This window comes from Equus przewalskii, chromosome 22 (genome assembly GCF_037783145.1).
Source record: "Equus przewalskii isolate Varuska chromosome 22, EquPr2, whole genome shotgun sequence".
Lineage (NCBI taxonomy): Eukaryota > Metazoa > Chordata > Mammalia > Perissodactyla > Equidae > Equus > Equus przewalskii.
In genome coordinates, this window is record NC_091852.1 from 12,584,300 (window position 1) to 12,603,455 (window position 19,156).

Sequence of the window (19,156 nt, forward strand, 5' to 3'; positions counted from 1 at the left end):
AATGAATTAATAACTTAAAATTATTCTCATCCTGCGCCCAGATCCTGAAGATAAGGAAAATACAGACGTGAATAAAAAAAGATAGAAGTAGAAAAATAATTGACTTGTGATATCCTAGTTTTATAGTTCTCATTAGTTACCACTGGTCAATAACAACTTTAGGTTTATGATCACTTTTATTCTGTCTTATAAGGGTGAAAATCATCAAAGAAATAATTGAATGTGAGAGTTGGGAGATCCCTTTGAGCTTATTCTGGTTCATCTCTCTCATTTTACAGCTGAGGAAAGTGGGGCCCAGATAATATTTGAGTTGCCCCCAAATAATTGTATATCAGACAATTAAAATCAACTAAAAAGCTATGACTCAGAGCAACTTACCTTGTTGCTGTACGTCCCTTTAGACTCTTAAAAATCCATGTGTGTTCCCTGAATAAAACTTGTATCACGCTGTTTAGATTTTTGTATCTTGCATTTTTCACTCAATATATTTTGAGGTTTTTTCCCCCAAAATCTTTAATTGTTATTCACGTATTTAATGACTATCTAATATCTCATTGTATGGATATACCATAATTTATTTGGCCTATTCCCCCTTGCTGGGCATTTAGGTTGTTTTGAGTTATCATTTGTCATTGTTAGAAATAAAATCTTTGCACATAAATTACGGCTTCCCTGATTATTTCTTAAGGGGAGAATTACCAGTTCGGTCAAGGGATGGACACATTAAGGCTTCTGACTCAGACTGCCAAGTTGCCCAGCCCAGGAAAGTTTTGCAGTTTTGACATAAGCAATATGTTTCATATCTTTTTTGAAATCTTAGCAACGCTCGACCTAACAAGTCAGTTATTCTAGTTAACTTGGAGTTCAAATTTGCCCTCATTTTAATCATTTAAAAAATACTAATAATTAAGATGTAACTATTAGTTTGAGAAGCTAAGAGGTCTTATTCTCAAATTGTTAATGAATCTGCAACAGCTAAGAGAGAAATGTGTGATGAAGAGGCAAAGGATCAAATGAGAAATGTCCAGGAGTTTTCCTGTAGGGGTCACTCTTACTGCCAACTTACGCCTGCAAAGAAAGGAAAATAAAGAGTTAGGCATTGAAGAATGTATGCACGTTCATTTTTAACGCCAGATTCAACTACATTCCTTAAACTGTAAAATAAATCATAAGACCTTGCAGCCAGATAGCATTATAAGGGCATATTCTTTATATAATGACACACACCCCTCTCTCCACTCAATATGCTCCTCCGTTTGGATTAACTACATGCTACTCCTATGAAAGGCACTTCTGCTTGCTCTTCACAGAGGAAGCATTAGCTAATTGTCTAACGCCACAAAGTGTTTACACAGCATATGCTGACTTCAAGAGAAGAAAACACTCATTGCTGCGGACGACAGGATCCCCTCCCTCCACCTTTCCTTTTCTGCTTTCCCACGGACCTCTTTGCACTCTGCCTCAAAATCTACACACCAGAAAAAATCAGATGTTGTGATATGCATTCTATTGTGCCATTTCAGTACAAAGAGGTGCTTTTTAATTTTTAAGTTTTTATTAATGCAACTCAAACATGATGCCGACGTTCCAGGAGCCCGGCCAAGGTTCCTGTGCGGACGCACCTTCACAAGGCGGCTGTCAAGCTTCAGGGCTGGGCCGGAGAACATGCCAGGGGCTGCTGGGAACGTGTCAGCCCTCTCTACAAAGCATTCTTTTTCATTACAGAATGCAAAGCAGCCAGCCGTTTTCCATTTGCCCCATCTCCAGCCCTCCTGTCCGGTAGTGGAGGAAGGGGCCAGGAGGATATTTACCCTCCGCTCTTCTCGTATTTAACTGAACCCCGTGGCAGCCGCCTCTCTGAGCACAGCGCCAGCGGGCTCAGGCCCAGACGCACCTTGCAGGCAGCCTGCCGAGCTGACCAAGGGCTGTGGCCAAGCCCGAGCCGGGCTGGGGCGTCCGGGAACCGGAAGGAGCCCGTCTAGGAAACCCCGCTGTGTGCGGTGGTGAGGCTGGTGTGCGAGCCTCAAGTTCAAGCCGGGTGGAGAGCTCAGCCTCGGCCCTGGCGCGTTGTGTCCCGCGGCGGACACTTGGCTCCGCTGCACTCCTCTTTCGGCTGGCACTTGGCGAGGCTCACTCACCTGTTGGCGCCCGGATCTGGGCAGGGAGCAGGGCTCGCTGCTTACTGCAACCTCGGCAGGCGGCCCTCCCGGCGCCGGGACGCCACGGCCGGGAAGGCAGGTGTAGGGGCTGCTCCCTGGGACTCGAGGCGCCCCCGCTCCTCCTCCCACCCGCCCCCCTCTACCCCCTTCACGGCTCCGCGCCCCAGCGACCCGCTCGCCCCCAGGCGCCATCGGCTTGTCGTGCCCCGAAGGCCAAGTCGGGCAGACGCCAGGGCTGCAGGTTCGAGACGCTCCGCCTCCTTCTGCCACTTAGAGCACAAGCGCCAGCAGGAACCTTTCCACTCAGTCTTAGCTGCGGTCACTGCCGAGGTTTTTGAAACTTTCCAAGCAAGGGCCTACCAGGCCCTTTGCCTGCAACCGACGCCGTGCCTGCCGCCTGCCTGGGACACTTCCAGGCCCGGGAGATCCCGCTGTCTCCTGGGCACCGGCGCCCCAACTTTTTACGCTCAGTCGGCGCCCCCTGAGTGTCCCGCTCCAGGGCCAAGGAGCGTGCGCATCTTCCGGGGACCGGCAAGGCTCCCGACCTCCTGGCTCATCTTCCTTCTCCCCGGAGTGGGTGTGAGGCTGGGTGAGCCTGGATCCGCGGTGCACTTGAGCGTTGCCAGCGCTCGGGGTTCGCCCCCGCCTCCGAGCCCACCCTCGAGGAGGGATTGAGCCCCGGCGGTCCAGGCCTCTTACTCAGAAACTCAAGTCGGCCCGCGTCTTTCCTTTCGGAATCCGGGTGCCCGTAGCGGATCGGCCGGGCGAGCTGCGGGCGGAGGACCAGGGCGCTCAGGGCCGCGTCGCCCCGTCGGTGCTGCGCGCACCATGGCCGGCTGCTGCTGTCTGTCCGCGGAGGAGAAGGAGTCGCAGCGCATCAGCGCCGAGATCGAGCGGCAGCTTCGCCGGGACAAGAAGGACGCGCGCCGCGAGCTCAAGCTGCTGCTGCTGGGTGAGTGGTAGCGTCTCCCCAACCCTTGTGTGCCAGGCGATCCCATCTCGGCCGCTTCCCTCGCCCGGATCCCCGCCGGGCCTGGAGTCGAGGAGGTGCAGCGCCGCCGCCTTCTTTACCCCCCGGGGGCTCGTGGATCCAGGCAACTTGGGGCCTTTAGGCGCTTGTCCTCTGCAACTCCAGCGGGGCGACTTTCAAAGGCACCCCATTCCCTGCCCCAAAACAGGGCTGAGACGTAACATTTGACCGGTATCTGCTTTCCCCGATCTGTTCTGATTTGCCTTTCTCCCTAAAGCCTCATCCACCCCACTAGCGCGCACAGCCTCTGCAGAACCGTCTTGGATGTTGGGGTGGCTGGTGGGGAGCTGCCTGATCCACATCTTGGGGTCACTCTAGCTCTGGCCCCTGTGCTCTCAGTTCTAAATAAGTACCGTTGACTGAGTGTTTACCGTGTGCCAGACTGTGCTAAGTTCTTATGGGCATCACTGACTGGTGATGCAGACAGGTAATATCCCCATTTTAGAGAATTAAAAATAGAGGCCTGGAAAATTGGTGAACTTGGCCCTGACTGAGAAAAAGCAAAGCAGATACCAAGTCAGTCGTGAGGGTGAAGCCCAAGCCCTAGCCACTCTCCCCACTGTGACCCCCTCCCCCCCTCGCCACCCCCTCCCCCAGCCTCCCCTGGCTCCCCTTGCCGAGGCCTTTGTTTTCAGCAGGCCAAGACCTGGCTTGTTCGACTTGACTCGTGTGTGCTCACTCCTAGGACTCCCACCTTGCTGCCCCAGGTGCCTTGGCTAGTTCATCCGGCTCTTCTGGGCTCTCTGCACAAGTCTCAGTAGGACACCCACTTTCAAAAACACGAAGAAAACGTCAAGGTTTGCCCAATTTATGCCGTGGGACAAGGATCCCACCTCTTCTGACTTTGTAGGACCCTGTTCAATCCATTTGCTGTTTAAGGAATATTTAGCTTTTCCTTCTTTCAGACGAGGATATCAGCTGACGAATCTTTCTAGAGAGCTGCAAGTACTTCAAGTGTTTTCTTTTATCCCTTCCAGACAGGAATCCTCTCTGATACCAGTTGATTCATCTTTAATAGAAGGAGCCACCCTCCCAGAAGCTTCAAGGAAAGAAAAGTCAATGCAGTTAGAATAAAATGGAGTTCGGTGGTTTAAAGGGCAGGGTCTGGCCTTCCCTAGGCTGTGCCCCTCCCCCCTGGGCTAGGGGTCTGCAAGCCAAGTGTGTTGCCCACCCAGAGTCTGCACTGCCATGTACCCCCAGACCCAGATGGAATTCACTGCGCAAAGGCCCCAAGCCTGCTTCCAGAGTCTGTGCAGGTAGGGAGGGCAGACCCCATTTCTGACGAGTGCCCGCAGGGACAGCGGGGCTGAGGCTGTGGAAGAGTTCGGAAACATGGGCTGGGTGTCCACAGGTGTGCCCAAGAGGCCTCCCTGGGGATGACGGAGCCTGGGGGGGAAGGGGAAGGAGTCTGTCCATTGGCCAGGGCTGCTCTTTCATGTCTGGCCTGGAACTCTGAGGAGTCTCAGAATTCCAGATTGTACCTGGCCTTTCCGGTTGTTGTAAACCTACATTTGTCAGGAGAGGAGGATTATGTGACGGGTTGCTACCTTGCTTAGCACTTTGGAGTAATTATCTGGGCCTCCATTTGTGTTCTTGCTCCAGGCCCCACAAATGATAGGGGCAGGTCTGGCTTTAGCTGCATACTTTTTCTTTTCAAGGACGCGCTGAACCCTATTTCATTTTGCAATATTTTGATTTGTGCCAGTGTATGAAGTACAGTGTCTAGAATGTACCAGGAGCTTGACAAATGCTGGCTCTTTGTACGAAAATGTAAGGAGTAAGCTGAGCCATACTGTATTGGTAAGAAGTCTGTTTGAAGTAAAATGCTTGCAGTTACGCTCACTAGGGGAGGAACATTCGGAGGTGAGTTGTTTACTCTGGAAGTCCCATTTAATCCTGGTGACTAGAACACCTTCTTCGTCACCCCCAGGCTCTTGCCCTGACCCTCTTCCTGCCCCCTGGAGGTAGGCCCCCGCCCCCCGCCTCCCCCCGCCCCCCGGCCGAGGCAGGACTGCCTGACCTTACAGGACCCCCACTATCCTTGTGCCCAGCTGTCATTAGCACATCCTTTCAGTGCTTGTGACTCAGAAACTGCTAGAAATACAGTTTCCAAACCACATGGATCTGTCCAGAACCCTAAGAATGGATTTAAGACCTCTGAATTCTTTTTCTCTGTGAGGGAACCTGGCCCATTTCCATTTCTTCTCAGGATAAAGGAGGAGGCAATGACTCCAAAGACAAGAAATCAGGGAAGGATATATGCTCTTTTGTCTGAAGTCATGAAGTTTGAGTGAAAAATTCACCTGAGTCTCTATAATGGGTGGGTAAGATGACCTGCCACTCAGGAGCCTCAGGTGAAACTTCTCTTTGCAAATAGAAGTTTAGGATCCTGTGTGGAGTGTGGAAGGACCTGAAAATGACCAACTCTTTCACAAGGAAGCTTGCTTTTGCAACGAAACAATTTGAGGATGTTTCTGAAGTGCGTTCACTGGCCAGTAGCCTGTATGCACTTCATAAAAGCATGAGTCAGAGCCCATAGGGAAGATAAAAGCTGCTGTCTGGTTAGGGCTAGTAATTGAAGATGTCAGCGTGATGCTTTCTCAGCAGAAGGAGATGGAGGAAAGAACGATGGTTGAAGTTAGTAGAAAGAAATGCCTTATCAGTTCCTCAGATAAAAGTAGGACAAAAAGGAATTCTGATAAGAACCTTAATGGGTCCTATTCAGTGTGGGAAGAAAGTGTGTCTGGAAGACAGCAATTAAATGGGGGAAAGTGTGATCTTTTATTGATTTTAGTATTAAATGAGGCTTGGTGAAGTGTTGCTTGTTAAACAAGTTGAGTGTCTCCGGCAACTCTGATGGCTTAATTTTGGGTGCAGACCTTATGTTGGAACTCTCTGGATGGAATGTTAACTGGGGAATTGGTGTTTAACTCATGCTGATATAGGGGTTAAAAATGTAGGTTCTCGGGCCGGACTGTGTGGGTTCAAACCCTGGCTCCAGCTTTTCTTAGCTATGGACTAACTTCTCTCTGCTTTATCTGGCAGTGGGGTTAGCTATCACTGCTCTATTTATGAGCATTTCTAGCTACCAGTGAGGTGTCATTTTCAATTTTAGTTGATGAGCTGTAGGTTGCATAGCAGTTTATCTAAATTGTCCTCGTAATGCTTTGACAGAAACATTTTGCTCTGAGTTTCCCTTACTGTTTTCTGAGCCATAAGCTGATTTTAAAGTCTCTCTTCCTACATACACCAGAGTTGAAAATCTGAGTCCCCAAAAGTTTATTGCATTGGTTATAACAAAATCCCATTTTAGAACCAACTATCACGTTCCTGGGCTGGAAGTCTATTAGAGGAAGTGGCGCAGATAGTATGGGTTTCTCAGTAGAAAGTGACATAACTTTCTGGCTCTGTGAAGGGGAGAAGGGGCAAAATGGTAAGTATGCCCACACTCCTTCCTCTTTGCTTAGTTCAAATGCAACAGAGTTTTCCAGAGTGCCAGGCACGGTGCTCAGTGCCGGGGATCATTTCCGAGTGCTCTGTTGGAGGTGCCTGTCCACAAGTAGCTGTGATGAGGAAGATGGTCATAAATACTTAATAGAGATTCAAAGGTGGTCCAGGTGGAGCATGAAGGGTGACCCTCTGGAGGAGGGATCCCCTTAGTAAGACCTTGAACAATGGGGAGGGTGGGATGCTAATGACCGTCCACAAGCGGGGGCTTGTGCAGGAAACACACACACACACACACACACACACACTTCTCCCTGCCTACCCAGAGGAACTTCTGAGGACAGTAAGGGATGTTCTCAGGATCTGGGATAATATGAAGGGCCCCTCGGGGACAAGATTTCATAGAGTTTTTACATTTTATCTTAACCATTTATGTGAATATTGTGTTCAGTACAAAATAGAAATTAATGTAAAAATGATTAATTTTTTGTGCCATAACGTGCTTCAGAAAGGGGGACTATGTGACTTTATCTTTGGCTGTGTCCACCTGGCTGCAGTAAACCCACTTTACCACACAGCCTCCTTCCGTCATGACGTAGCACGCCCGGAGGCCTCTCAGGAGGCAAATGCAAGTACTCCCGCTTCCTCCTCCCTTTAAACGAACACAGAATCTTTTCAAACAACAGACTTTTACCCTTTGTACCTTTTCAAGTAAGCTTTCCTGAGGTATAATTTATATACGGTAAAAGTCACCAATTTTAAACGTACGATTCAATGTGTTTTGACAGACATGAACATTTGTGTAAGCATTAGCATAATCATGATATAAAACATTTCCACCGACCCCCAGATTCCCTGTGCTCTTCTGCAGTCACCCTCCTCCCCCAAAGCAGTTTTTAAAACTTTTTATTTGAAACAGTTTGCAAGAATAAGAATAGTACGAAAAACACAGGTCTATTATTGAAAATTTAGCTCATTTTCTTTTTTTGTTGTTGTTGTTTTTTGTTTACTCTATTTTCTTTCTCGTTTGTGTGTTCTCTTCAGTTTTTCTGAAATGTTTGAGGGTAAGTTATATGCTTCATGGCCTTTACCCCTAAATGAGTTAGTGTGTTTTCCCTAAAAATAGAGATAATCTCTTACATAAGCACAGTCCGCCGATGAAGCTTCCATAAACAGACTTCATGCAGTATTTGTGTGCAATCTATAGTCTGTAGCCCAGTTTTGTCAGTTGACCCAGTAATGTCCTTACTGGCATCTCCCCACCTCCAGTCCAGGGTCCAGTGTACGCTCAGATATTGCCTTTAGTTCTCATATTTTTAAAGTTTCCTTTAATCTGGAACATTTCTACAGACTCTCATTACTTTTGTGACATTGACTTTCTGAAGAATATAGTCACCTCTCCCTTTTTAAGTTGAACATTCCTCATTTGGGGTTTGACTGATTATCTTACCATTCGAGCTTCCATCCATGCGTTCTTGGCTGGGTCTCTGGATAGGTTATGTCGGGTCCTTCTTGGGGTGGGAGGGGGGTGGTCTTCTCTGGAGGCACATCTTATTCGTCTGCCCCTCTGGTGGTGACGTTGAATTCGCTGGTTTTCTCCACTGTCTAGTACTTTGGTGGGAAGATACTTTTTAAGACCATGCAAATATCCTCCTCCTCGAGACGTCCCTCTAGAATTAGTATCCATTGATGATTCCTGACCCATTCGATAACATGATGGTTGCAAAATAATGATTTTCCAGCTCTAGCACTCTCTCCACATTTACTAGTTGGCACTGGACATTCTACTGTAAGAGACTTCCCTTTCTTCCTATTTACTTATAATCCATACAAACTCATGGATCCCTAGGGGTTTTTTTGTGTGTGGTTTTTTTTAGCCAATGGTTTTTACTTCATTACTGTACCTAATCATTTTGGTGCTCAAATTATACACAATTTGTGCAATGAGAACCCCATCAAGCTAACTCCTGTGCCACTGTGACACGCCTCCATCAATTTTTGAGCACTTCCTTACTTTCTGGCATAACTACATGCTCCAAGCTCCTCTTGTACCACCCTTCCCAGTCCGGGAGCTGGCCCTTTCTCTGCAGGGCCTTAGTTGCTCTTAGTGGAGAGCTGCATATTTTCTTTTAAGATGTTTAAGCCACTTGAAACAAAGATATCCAGTCCACTAATTCAAATCAATCGCCAATATCTAAGTACCTGAAGAAAACCGTATTTCTAAAGCTGGAGTCAGAAGATGAAAGTTTTGAGGCTGTAATGTTGTGAGCAGATACAAAATGGAAAAATCTGACAGTGGAGTTTGACAAAAAGCAATGTATAGAAAAAAGTCAAAACCCTCAAAGAGTCTTTTTCTTTTTAAAATGCCTTCTAGTCTATATCACCTTTAGTTTTTCTTTTCCCATGATACCTGAATCACAGGAGAGGTTTCCTTGTAAGAACTCCCTGTGTGGGGTCGCAGGGAGGGAGGCAGCTAGATGGAGAAGGCAGAGAGAGGGGTTTTCAGTGAATCAGTGTAGCAAAGCTATAACGTTACTAAAGACAGAGGTTGAACTTCAGGCAAAAAGGGGACTTTATTGGAAGGATTCACACCAGGGCATCTCATGAAATTAGAAGAAGTGAAGGATAAAGACTGGGAGAGCAAGTGCCAGGGCACTTCTGGCGCCCTTCTCCAGCCATCAGCATGACTTGGCTCTGCTCCCTTCCGAGCTTGAGCTCTGGGCCTTTCTTGTCCCTGTGAGAGCCTAGGACCTGGCGTGGATCAGGGTGCACTCCTGGATCTGTCAGTTCTGACCAGGGAACATACATCACAGACATGGCTGTCATCTGAGTGCGGGTGGCCTGGGGCGGGGCTCCCTGTGAGTCAAGCAGCTGGTGCTGCAAACATTGTCAGAGGGATCTGAGTGAACCAGCGGAAATCCAAGGACTCTGAAGGTGGAAGGCACTGCAGGAGCCTGTGCCGGAGCCCTAACTTCCGTTATGAGCAATTGGCTCTCTGCCCATGGGTAAATTAATGGGTTATAGTGTTGGCCAGGGTTCTTGGTTGCAGATCATTTAAGCAGAAGAATAATTTATTGGAGGGTAGCAGGAAGCTCGTACAATTGATGGGAATTGGAGAGCAGACTCAGGCAAAGGGCAGGATCCAAGGGACTCTTGACACTGGGATCAGACCAGACTGCCAAGCCCGCAGCCAGGGACTCATCACCCTAACAGTTGCTGAGGCTGCACTGGGCGCCTGCCTCCACAGCAGTGCTGCAAATCATCTGTCATTGTCTCCTGCATCCTTGTGTCACTTTTCAAAACCTCAGACCATCTGATTGTGCCAACTGCCAGAGAGCTGGGGGAGAGGCAGTATGGCATGGTGGTAAGAGCATGTTCTCTGGAGCCAGACATTATGAGTTGAAAATCTAGGCAAGAAGTAGTTCCCATTGTGCTCTCACTCTGTTTGGGCTCAGGCCACTTGCCTATCATTGCGAGGTCACTGATAGAACTAGTGTGTCATTCCCACAAGGAAATGTGGATAGCAGGGTCAACAGCATGAAGTCTCTGCTGGTGCTCCTTCTCAGAGAGCAGGGACCTGATTTGTGGCCATAAGTTAGAATCATGAAGTGAGCAGTACATTAAGGATCTGGAGACCAGAGTTTCTTTTTTTGGTAAGAGTAGGCTCGGAGTACTGGATATATGGCCATGAGCAAGACATTCCCTCTGAACCCCAGGGTTCTCACCTGTAAAATGAGAGGTTTGGATCAGATGACCTCTGAGGTCTTTCCGATTCTGTCATCAGATGTCTGATACCAGTGGTTCTCAAAGTGTGTTCCCAGGACCAGCAGCATCAGACCCTCCTGGGGACTTGTTAGAGATGCAAACTCTCAGTCTTCTGAATGAGAAATTCTGGAGTGGGGCCAGCAGACTGTATGTTAATGAGCCCCGCATGTGATCCTGATATACACTCAAGTTGGAGAACCTCTCTCTTATAGTGTTGGCCTGGAGCTCAGGACTGGCTAGCTTCTGATTGTCACTCTAGGCTCTAAGGCAGATATCCTTATCTTTCAGCAGGTGTCCAGGAGGCCCCTGGGACTGACCTGCCTAGGGGATGCCCTGTTTCTGGAAGTTGAGGCAGTCTCTCCCTCATCTCCTTGATGAAGGGTCTTCAGAGTCTGAGCTGGCTCATTTGTAGGGGTCGTTTAGCCTTTGCCCCCAGGTGCCAGATGATTGGGCCAAGAGGAAGAGCAAGCGCATATGTACATTTACCTTGGCATGAGTGCTTATAAAAGCAACAAGTATGCACATTTGCATGGACCCATGCACTTTGGTGTATTACTCAGAAAGTTGTGCTCCTATAAATTGCAATGGTTTTATGGCTAATGACCATTAAATAATCTTCTGTCATGGATTGTGTGGTGTGGGGGGAGCGTATTTTAATACAAGCCACCATATATCAGTCTTCTCTTTGAAAATTCACCCTCTGTGGAACATTGACACTCAAAGGGTTATAGGGCTGGTCATCAAGTATCTTTTTTAAACTGATAGATTCTCATATTTCGTCCTTTTTGATGAATGAGAGGAAAAGAGAATATTTATCTTTTATTATTTTGCCTGAAAGCCATCTTCTGTATTCTTGGTCGGTTGTCAGTGACCCACAGATGGATTAACTCTGCCATTGCTCTCTCAAATCTGCCATGAATAACACCTTCACTTTGAATAACTCATCCAAAGAATTTTTGTGTCTATTGCTCAGCTACTATGGAATTGGGAAATATAAGCTGATTGTATTATAAACAAAATCAAATAAATGAAGGTGATAACTCATTTGCAGAAGCATCATCTAATGTACCTAGTGGTCTAAGTCCTATGAGTCTAAGTCAGTGCCACTCAAAATGCAGTTGTGGGCCTGGGGCCAGTGTGCACACGAGACAAGTACAGAAATCGAGAGTATGCATCTAGAAGCTTTTATAGCAATTTAACATTGCTGTGGCATCAAAAGGTATTTTTGTTGTATTTCATTAGTGTATCAGTCTGCAACTGAAAGGGGAGTTTTTAAAAACTGGTCCCTTATCACAGTTTGTCCTTCAGAGTTTTGAATATTTCATTCCAATCTCTTCTAGCCTGTAAGGTCTCTCCTGAGAAATCTGCTGATAGCCTTATGGGGTTTCCTTTGTAAGTTATTTTCTTCTGCCTGGCTGCCTTTAGTATTTTCTCTTTGTCGTTGACTTTTGCTAGTTTCACTACTATATGTCTTGGGGTTGGTCTTCTTGCATTAATAAAGTTTGGAGATCTATTGGCTTCTGTGACATGAAGTTCCATCTCTCTTCCCAAGTTTGGAAAGTTCTCAGCTATTATTTCCTTGAACAGGCCTTCTGCCCCCTTCTCCTTCTCTTCTCCCTCTGGTATGCCTATAATTCTTATGTTGCATCTCCTAATTGAGTCAGATAATTCTCGGAGAGTTTCTTCATTTCTTTTTAGTCTTAATTCTCTCTCCTCCTCTGCCTGCAGCATTTCTATATTCCTATCCTCCAAACTGCTAATTCTGTCCTCCATATTATTGACCCTACTGTTCAGCGAGTCCAGATTTTTCTTAATCTCCTCCATTGTGTTCTTTATCTCCAGTATTTCTAATTGGTTCTTCTTTATAGTGTCAAGCTCTTTTGTGACATAGCTCCTGAACTCATTGAGTTGTCTATCTGAATTCTCTTTTAGGTCGTTGAGTTTTTTCATAATGGCAGTTTTGAAATCATCGTCCTTTGGGTTGTAGATTTCATTGTCTTTGGAATTGTTTTCTGGATGCTTATCATTTTCCTTCTGTTCTGGAGATTTAATATATTTTTTCATACTGCTTGATGGCGTGGGTTTGTGCCTCCGCATAGAGATAGATGTTAGTCGCTGCTTCCACTTGTTGCGATTGGTGTGTGTGTGGGGGCAGCTGTTTAGACTGCACCAACCAGGAACCCTGTCAGCTGTTACTGACTGGGTCTGGACCCCTCCTCGTAGTCACAGTGGACCTGTGGGGTCCCTCGTCAGTTGTGGGGGCAATCACAAGGGGGCCTCAGGCTGCTGGTGCCTACTGCTGCAGCCCACCTAGACGCACTCCCTCCTTGTGGTCTGCAGCGGTGTTGTGGGCTTTCCCACCAGCCAGGAGCAGGATCACCTATAATCTCCGATTTGTCCCTAACAGAGCCCACCAGATCACACTTGTCCATTATAGGTCCCAGCAGAGCTATGGGTATCTTCTGCAGTCTGTCATTAGCTCACTTAGCTGTGCTGCTTTTGCCCCAGGGCCTTCCCGCCTTGCGATTGCCAGTCAGGACCTCTCCACTAGTACTGTGCAGAGGCTTTAGCTGAGGCTGCTGTAAGAACCTGGAGTTCCCCCCTGGGCTATGTAGCCGTTTCACTGGAGCTCTACTCTGCCCCACTTTACTCTCATGGGATCTCTGGGAGCCCCTTGCCTCGTCTGGGACACAGCCAGAGTCCGTGGGCCTGGCGGTGGCTTGTAAGCTGCTGCCTTGTGGGGAATTCTGCTCTAGGGAGCTTCCTGGTGTTCCGAATGCTGTGCAGGGCCTCCCTGCCAATGGTGAGCAGAGGACCTCCCTGCTGGGGGGGTGTGGGACCCTGGATCAACCCCCCGGGCCACAGAGCCGGGTGTTGGAGCTCCACCCAGTCCCCAAGCACGTCCACGGGAAGTCTGGGCACCCCCTGCACCAACCCGTGCGCAGGAAACCATGAGCCTAGCAGCAGCTTGCGGCCTGGAGCCACCCCGGAGGATCCGCCCACCGGCAGCTGCCCTTTTTCCTGGATTCTGGGCGTGGCCTCCCTGCTAATGGTGAGCAGAGGCTTTCCCTGCTGGGGAGATGTGGGACCCCGGAGCCTTCCCCCACACCGCAGAGCCAGGTGCTGGAGCTCCAGCCGTGTCCCCAAGCACGACTACAGGAAGTCTGGGTGCCCATTGCACCGAGCTAAGCGCTGGAGACCGTAAGCCCAGTGGCAGCTTGCAGTCTGGAGCCGCCCCGGGGGATCCACCCACCGGGAGCTTCCTTTTTTCCTGGCTTCTGGGCATGGCCTCCCTGCTAATGGCGAGCAGAGGCTTTCCCTGCCGGGGAGATGCGGGACCCCGGTGCCTTCTCCCATGCCGCAGAGCCAGGCGCTGGAGCTCCAAACGTGTCCCCAAGCACATCTACGGGAAGTCAGGGTGCCCCTTGTACTGAGCCGTGCGCCAGAGACCGTGAGCTCAGTGGCGGCTTGCAGTCTGGTGCCGTGCTGGGCCCGCCAGGAGCTTCTCTTTGTTCTGGCTTCTGGGCGGAGCCTCCCTGCTAATGGCGAGTGGAGGCCTTCCCTGCCGGTGGGTGCAGGGCCCTGGGGATTTCCCCCTGGGCTTAGGTGTGATCGAAGGGGGCTTGGGTAGCGGTGTTGTCACCCGTTTCCACCGTCGCTCCACTGGTGAGTGCACACTCCTGCCCTTGGTGTGTGGCGATGCTATGGGGGAGTCCACTGGAAGAGAGCCTCCTACAGGAACTAGGCTGTCCGGGGGTCGGGGGTTGGAGAGTTTTCACCTATTTCCACCTCCTCCTGGGGGGAAGTCTGTCCGTGTTCCGATGTGTAGTAGCACGAAACTTTTAGGCGTCTTGAGATGCTATCTGGATATCCTTTGTTAATCGGTGAATGTCCAATTAGTTGTAGATTCGAAGGGGGAGAGACAAAGAAGACCTCTCACTCCGCCATCTTGGTCCCACCCTTCTGTTTCGACTTCCTTCTCTTCCTCAGGGATTCACAGGGTTTTGCACCAAGCAACTTGGAGTGTATTAAAAACCACACTGCGAGCTTCCAGGTTGGTGACTATATGGAGGTCCGGGAAGAGCAGGACGCCTGGAGAGGGCATGGAAACTCAGCTCCCCTTCCCACACATCTTGCCCTACTACCTCTTCATCTGGCTGTTGATTCTCAACACGCTCATGTGCTCACCTTTCCACAGAAGATCTTTTTCCTGGAATAGGCGGGGCCTCCTTCTGTCCATCTGAACAATGGGCCTAGTAACGGAGCCCAGGAGCGCCTCCCGCCGCCAGGCCAACCCCTCCCTTATCACAGTTTGAACAACACAAGTGCAAGCCGTCATTTTATGGATGGAGTGGAAAAGGTCCAGAGGAGTGAAGGGGCTCGGCAGATGTCACAGAGCTCGATGGTCAGTAGCTAACTGGCAGTAAGCCCAAGCTGGGATTCAGTCTCTTGGTAGCCAACCCGTTCTTTCATTAAGTCAGTCTGAGTCCTCATGTTGAATTTCTTGGTTTCTAAGGCAACATTGATTGTAAGACATGCCATTGATTTGAAAACAGCTTTACAAGGAAGCAAAAACCATCATAGTAAATGTACACATCAATGCAAGGGCCTCTCAACCTTAAAAATGTTAGTTTGTACAGCAATAAGTCTTGGAATCAAGGATAAAGGTAATTTATTTTTCTCTTTTTTCCCCTAATTTGATAGTATAAATTTAGATAAAGCAAAACTGCTCTAGTTATTGACATCTAATTCAATTTCATGAAGCCAATTGAAGTGCTGAAATTAGATTAGAAAAAAACCCTCTGTGTATTGTCATCAGCCCACTGAGTTCTATTTCAAGTAATCTTATGATACTATGAAAAGTTTCAAATCTATGACTTTGAAAAGTTTCAACCCCTGGATTACTGGGGTTGTTATATATAAAGAAAGTTAAAAAAAAAATAAGAGCAACCAAATGGTGTGAGAGCTTCAATGTATGCTACTGTTTGCTCCACTGGCTGAGTGACTGTGGATGGGCCACATCCAGGCAATTGACTGAGTGCTAGAAGAGTTTCCCATGAGACCTTGAACTCCTCGAGGGCTTTGTTCGCCATTGAACCAACACTGCTGAGCACAGATCTTAGCTTAAATCTGGCTGAGTGAATATGTATGTCTCTCTCTACATAGTGGTTTCCATGATGTAGCAGATGAGTAGTCAGGAGAATTCCTTACAGGAGCTGGAGGTCTCTGTTGTTTGGGATGCTCTAGGAACATTCATGAAGGGAAGACAGACTAGGCTTGGCTCTTTAAGAAAGGCAAATTAGAAAATTCCAGAATTGATTTTTTTCACAGGTACAATATCTTGGCTAATTACTCATCTTGAATATATATTTATACCTGGATATATTTATATCTGGTGTCAAAATATGAAAATTGAGCCTGCGTGCTAGAAATGAAATGATATTTGGAAAATATATTCCTTGTAGTTCCATAAAGGCCTTTCCTAGTAACTGTATGTGATAAGATTTTGATATGTGACTGGAAATATAGTTGAGATATTTGCTAATTGTTCTTCTCTCTTGCTTTGTTCTGAAATAATTTGAAAAAAGTCATTACTCATCATGGTCTTTATGTAAACATAAAAAACTTTTATAAATATGTAGTAGATCTGTCTATAAAATAAAGGAGTTAGACCTTATGATTTTAGAGGCCCATCTCACACTTAGTTTTATGAATAAAAAATTTGGAATCTCTAAAAAGAGAATCGGTCATTACAAGGGCTTAAATCCTCTGAAGCTTAAGACCTAGTTTGGTGTGTTAAGAACCTGACAAGTTTCATAGGAAATTGACCTCTTTCTGTGCAGCTAGCAGAAATAATCATCTTATATTGCAGTAATTGAGGATATCTGAGGTGGCAAGAATTTCTATGTGTTCCACATAGAAATACATTGCATTTGTTGATATACATCTTTGTAATTGGTGTTATCATTTAGAACAGTGGTTTTCAGACTTTGTAATTTCGAGCTTATGTTTTATAATGTTTGGGAAAGGAAACAAAATGGGACTATCCACTTAAAAAACTTGCCAAGTAAGAGTGTTAAAAATATTTTAGTGTAGTCACCTAAAAAGCAATATATAAAGTGACATTAGTCAGAGTTAACAGCTCCTTTCTTAACATCCAAAATGATATACATTGAACAAAATTGAAGGGTTTCCCTTCTCTTCTCCTTGATTCATGAGTTTCCAACTATCTTTCTTATCTCAAGAAATGGTCCAATGACCACCCAGGTGCTCAAACCAGAATCCAGAGTCTTCTTGATCTTTTTTCTATGACACCTAATACTGGAAATAGAAATACTGATAATAAAACAGTAAGATTTATACATCCAATCATCATTATAGGCATTTAACATGAATGATCTCATTTATTCCTCACTGGGCTCTGAGGCACAGTTAGGATTTTCCTCTCCATTCTACAAGTGAGGAAACTGAGGCCCCAAAGCTAGCTGCATCAGCCAGGGTGGAGCTAGGGTTTGAATCAGGTAGTCTGACCCCAGAGCCCTGGCTCTCCATCACAGCCCTGCTTCTGTCTTCTACAGGAAATATCTCACCAAAATCTACCCCAAGAGGTCAACCGTCTTTGCTGCATCTCTTGTCCGGATGCCCCATCATCTACCACTCCCTGGCCCTGAGTCCTTTCTGCACACTGCAGCCAGAGTGACCTTTTAAAAATGTAAATTGGGTGGTTGTTTTCCTGCTCAAAACCTTTCTACATCTTCTCATTGCCTTTGGGTGCAAATCTAAAATCCATGCATGGCTGGTGAGACCCACTATCTATCCCCTGCTACCCTTCTGCCATTATTCCTTGTAATCACTCACTTCTGGCCACAGTGCCTTCAATGGGCCAAACTCTTCTTTCTTAGGCCTCTGCACGTGCCACTCCATCTGCCTTCAACACACATCCCTACCAGTCTTCTAGCTAACCGTTACTCATTTTCAGAATGCATCTTTAATATCCCTTCCTTCTGGAAGCCTTCGCTGACTCCCGGATCCAAATTAAGTCCTTCCAGAATATTTTCCTATAGCTCATTCCACATTTCTTTTTTTAAAAGAGTGCTCATCTTACTTTGAAACTCTATTTCTGGTATTGTATTTACTATCTGCCTTCCCCTCCAGACTCTAAGTTTGCTGAGTGTGGGGACTTATAACCAGCGAATCCTCAGCATCTTATATAGTGCCAGGCTTATGATGTCTGGGTGTTTCAGAAACGTTTGCTGAATGGACAAATACATTGCCATTAAGTATCAACATTATTGCATAAAAGAAAGGATATTTTAACTCCAAAAAGTGAAAAGTACTTGTTCTTAATAAAGAGTAACAGCTTAAATTGAATAAACATAAATTTATGACTCACTGTCCTTTTTAAACCCTCACTTTTGGACTAACAAAAACTTCATTACGTACTGACGTTGGACTGTTGGCTGATGTTCTGGAACCAATGATTTATTGCATGAATCTTGTTTGTTTCCTAGGCTTTCATATTTTTTTCAGCACAAATGTAAACAGACACTCTCCATTTTTTCAATCTTTCCTTTTTAAACATAAAAAATGGCATATTTGTGACAGAGACTGCAGGCAGTGTCCTGAATCTCTGTTCTCTTCTTCTGTAACACTAGAAGTTTTATCTGGGTGCACAGACACCCAGCTAAAGACTGTATTTCTCAGCTTGCCTGTGGCCGTTTCACTACGTTTATAGCCCACGGGACGTAAACTGTAGTCATACAGGCAGTTTCAGAATTGTGACCTTCAAAGGAAGGGAGCCGTTGTTCCCTTCTAGAGAAGGACGCTGACTTGGTGGTAGGAGCTAGAGCAACCATCTTTGCCATGAGATGGAAGTCGGGTGTTAAGGATGAAAAACAGCAAGATAGAAAAGGCCTGTGTCCCGGATACCATGAAGCTGCCGTGCTAGCCCTGAACTACGATGATGGTTCCCTTTCTTATAGCAGCTAAACTGGCGTCCTAGCTAATAAAATATTTTACATTCTGTTTTGCATTTAGCTTTTTAATACTCAACAGCATATCTGGGAGTTCTTTCCAAATCATATGCAATCCTAAGGTAGAAAAATCAGAATGTAATTTGTGGTGGTGGGGGGAGGTGGATCTAATGTGATGGTGTGACTGGCCGGCGGTGGGCGATGCTGGATCTGGGTCTCATTCTCCCTCCGTCATCACTACCATCGTGTACCATCACTCTAGTGGTACACGACATGCTCGCCTGTGTTTTCGGTAACTACGTTTGCAAATATTTGATAGGGGCTTTTCCGAGAGCAAATAAACCTTTGAAGCTGCTTGTTTTCATTGGTATTGAGTTTATTAAAGCTGAAAAATGTAAAAATCTGGCATTCCTAAGCCTTTCATGTTCATTTTAACTTTTTAAAAACTGCCCATTTTTTGTATAAAAAAACCCATGGATTTCACTTAATTCTTTGATTAGTTTTAAATTTACTACTCAGGTAAGTCCACTTATTAACTCAGTGAATTTTAAATGACTGAATTTCCTTTAAAGTTTTAAAACATATTTACAAATTTTAAAAACCTGAGTATCCTCAGATATTTGAAACTCCTGATAAAGCTGGCCTTCAAAAGCTGAGCATTTGAGACTCCGGTAGATCCATAAACATAAAGTTATAGATTAAATTAATCTTATTCTTTTAAACAGTCAAATACTGTCTCTAAATGTAATAAAATAAAATACTGTGTCTAAATATAATCAAAT

At 46.4% G+C, this 19,156-nt stretch overlaps 1 protein-coding gene across 1 annotated transcript in view; it reads left to right on the forward strand.

Moving 5' to 3' along the window:
• The first annotated feature begins 1,708 nt into the window (after positions 1-1,708).
• GNA14 (G protein subunit alpha 14) overlaps positions 1,709-19,156 on the forward strand; it is a 162,280-nt gene continuing 144,832 nt past the window's right edge. The window contains exon 1 of the mRNA XM_008524021.2: positions 1,709-3,111. Within this exon, the coding sequence (XP_008522243.1) occupies positions 2,988-3,111 (124 nt within the window). The 5' untranslated portion in view covers positions 1,709-2,987. The remainder of the gene's footprint in view (positions 3,112-19,156) is intronic.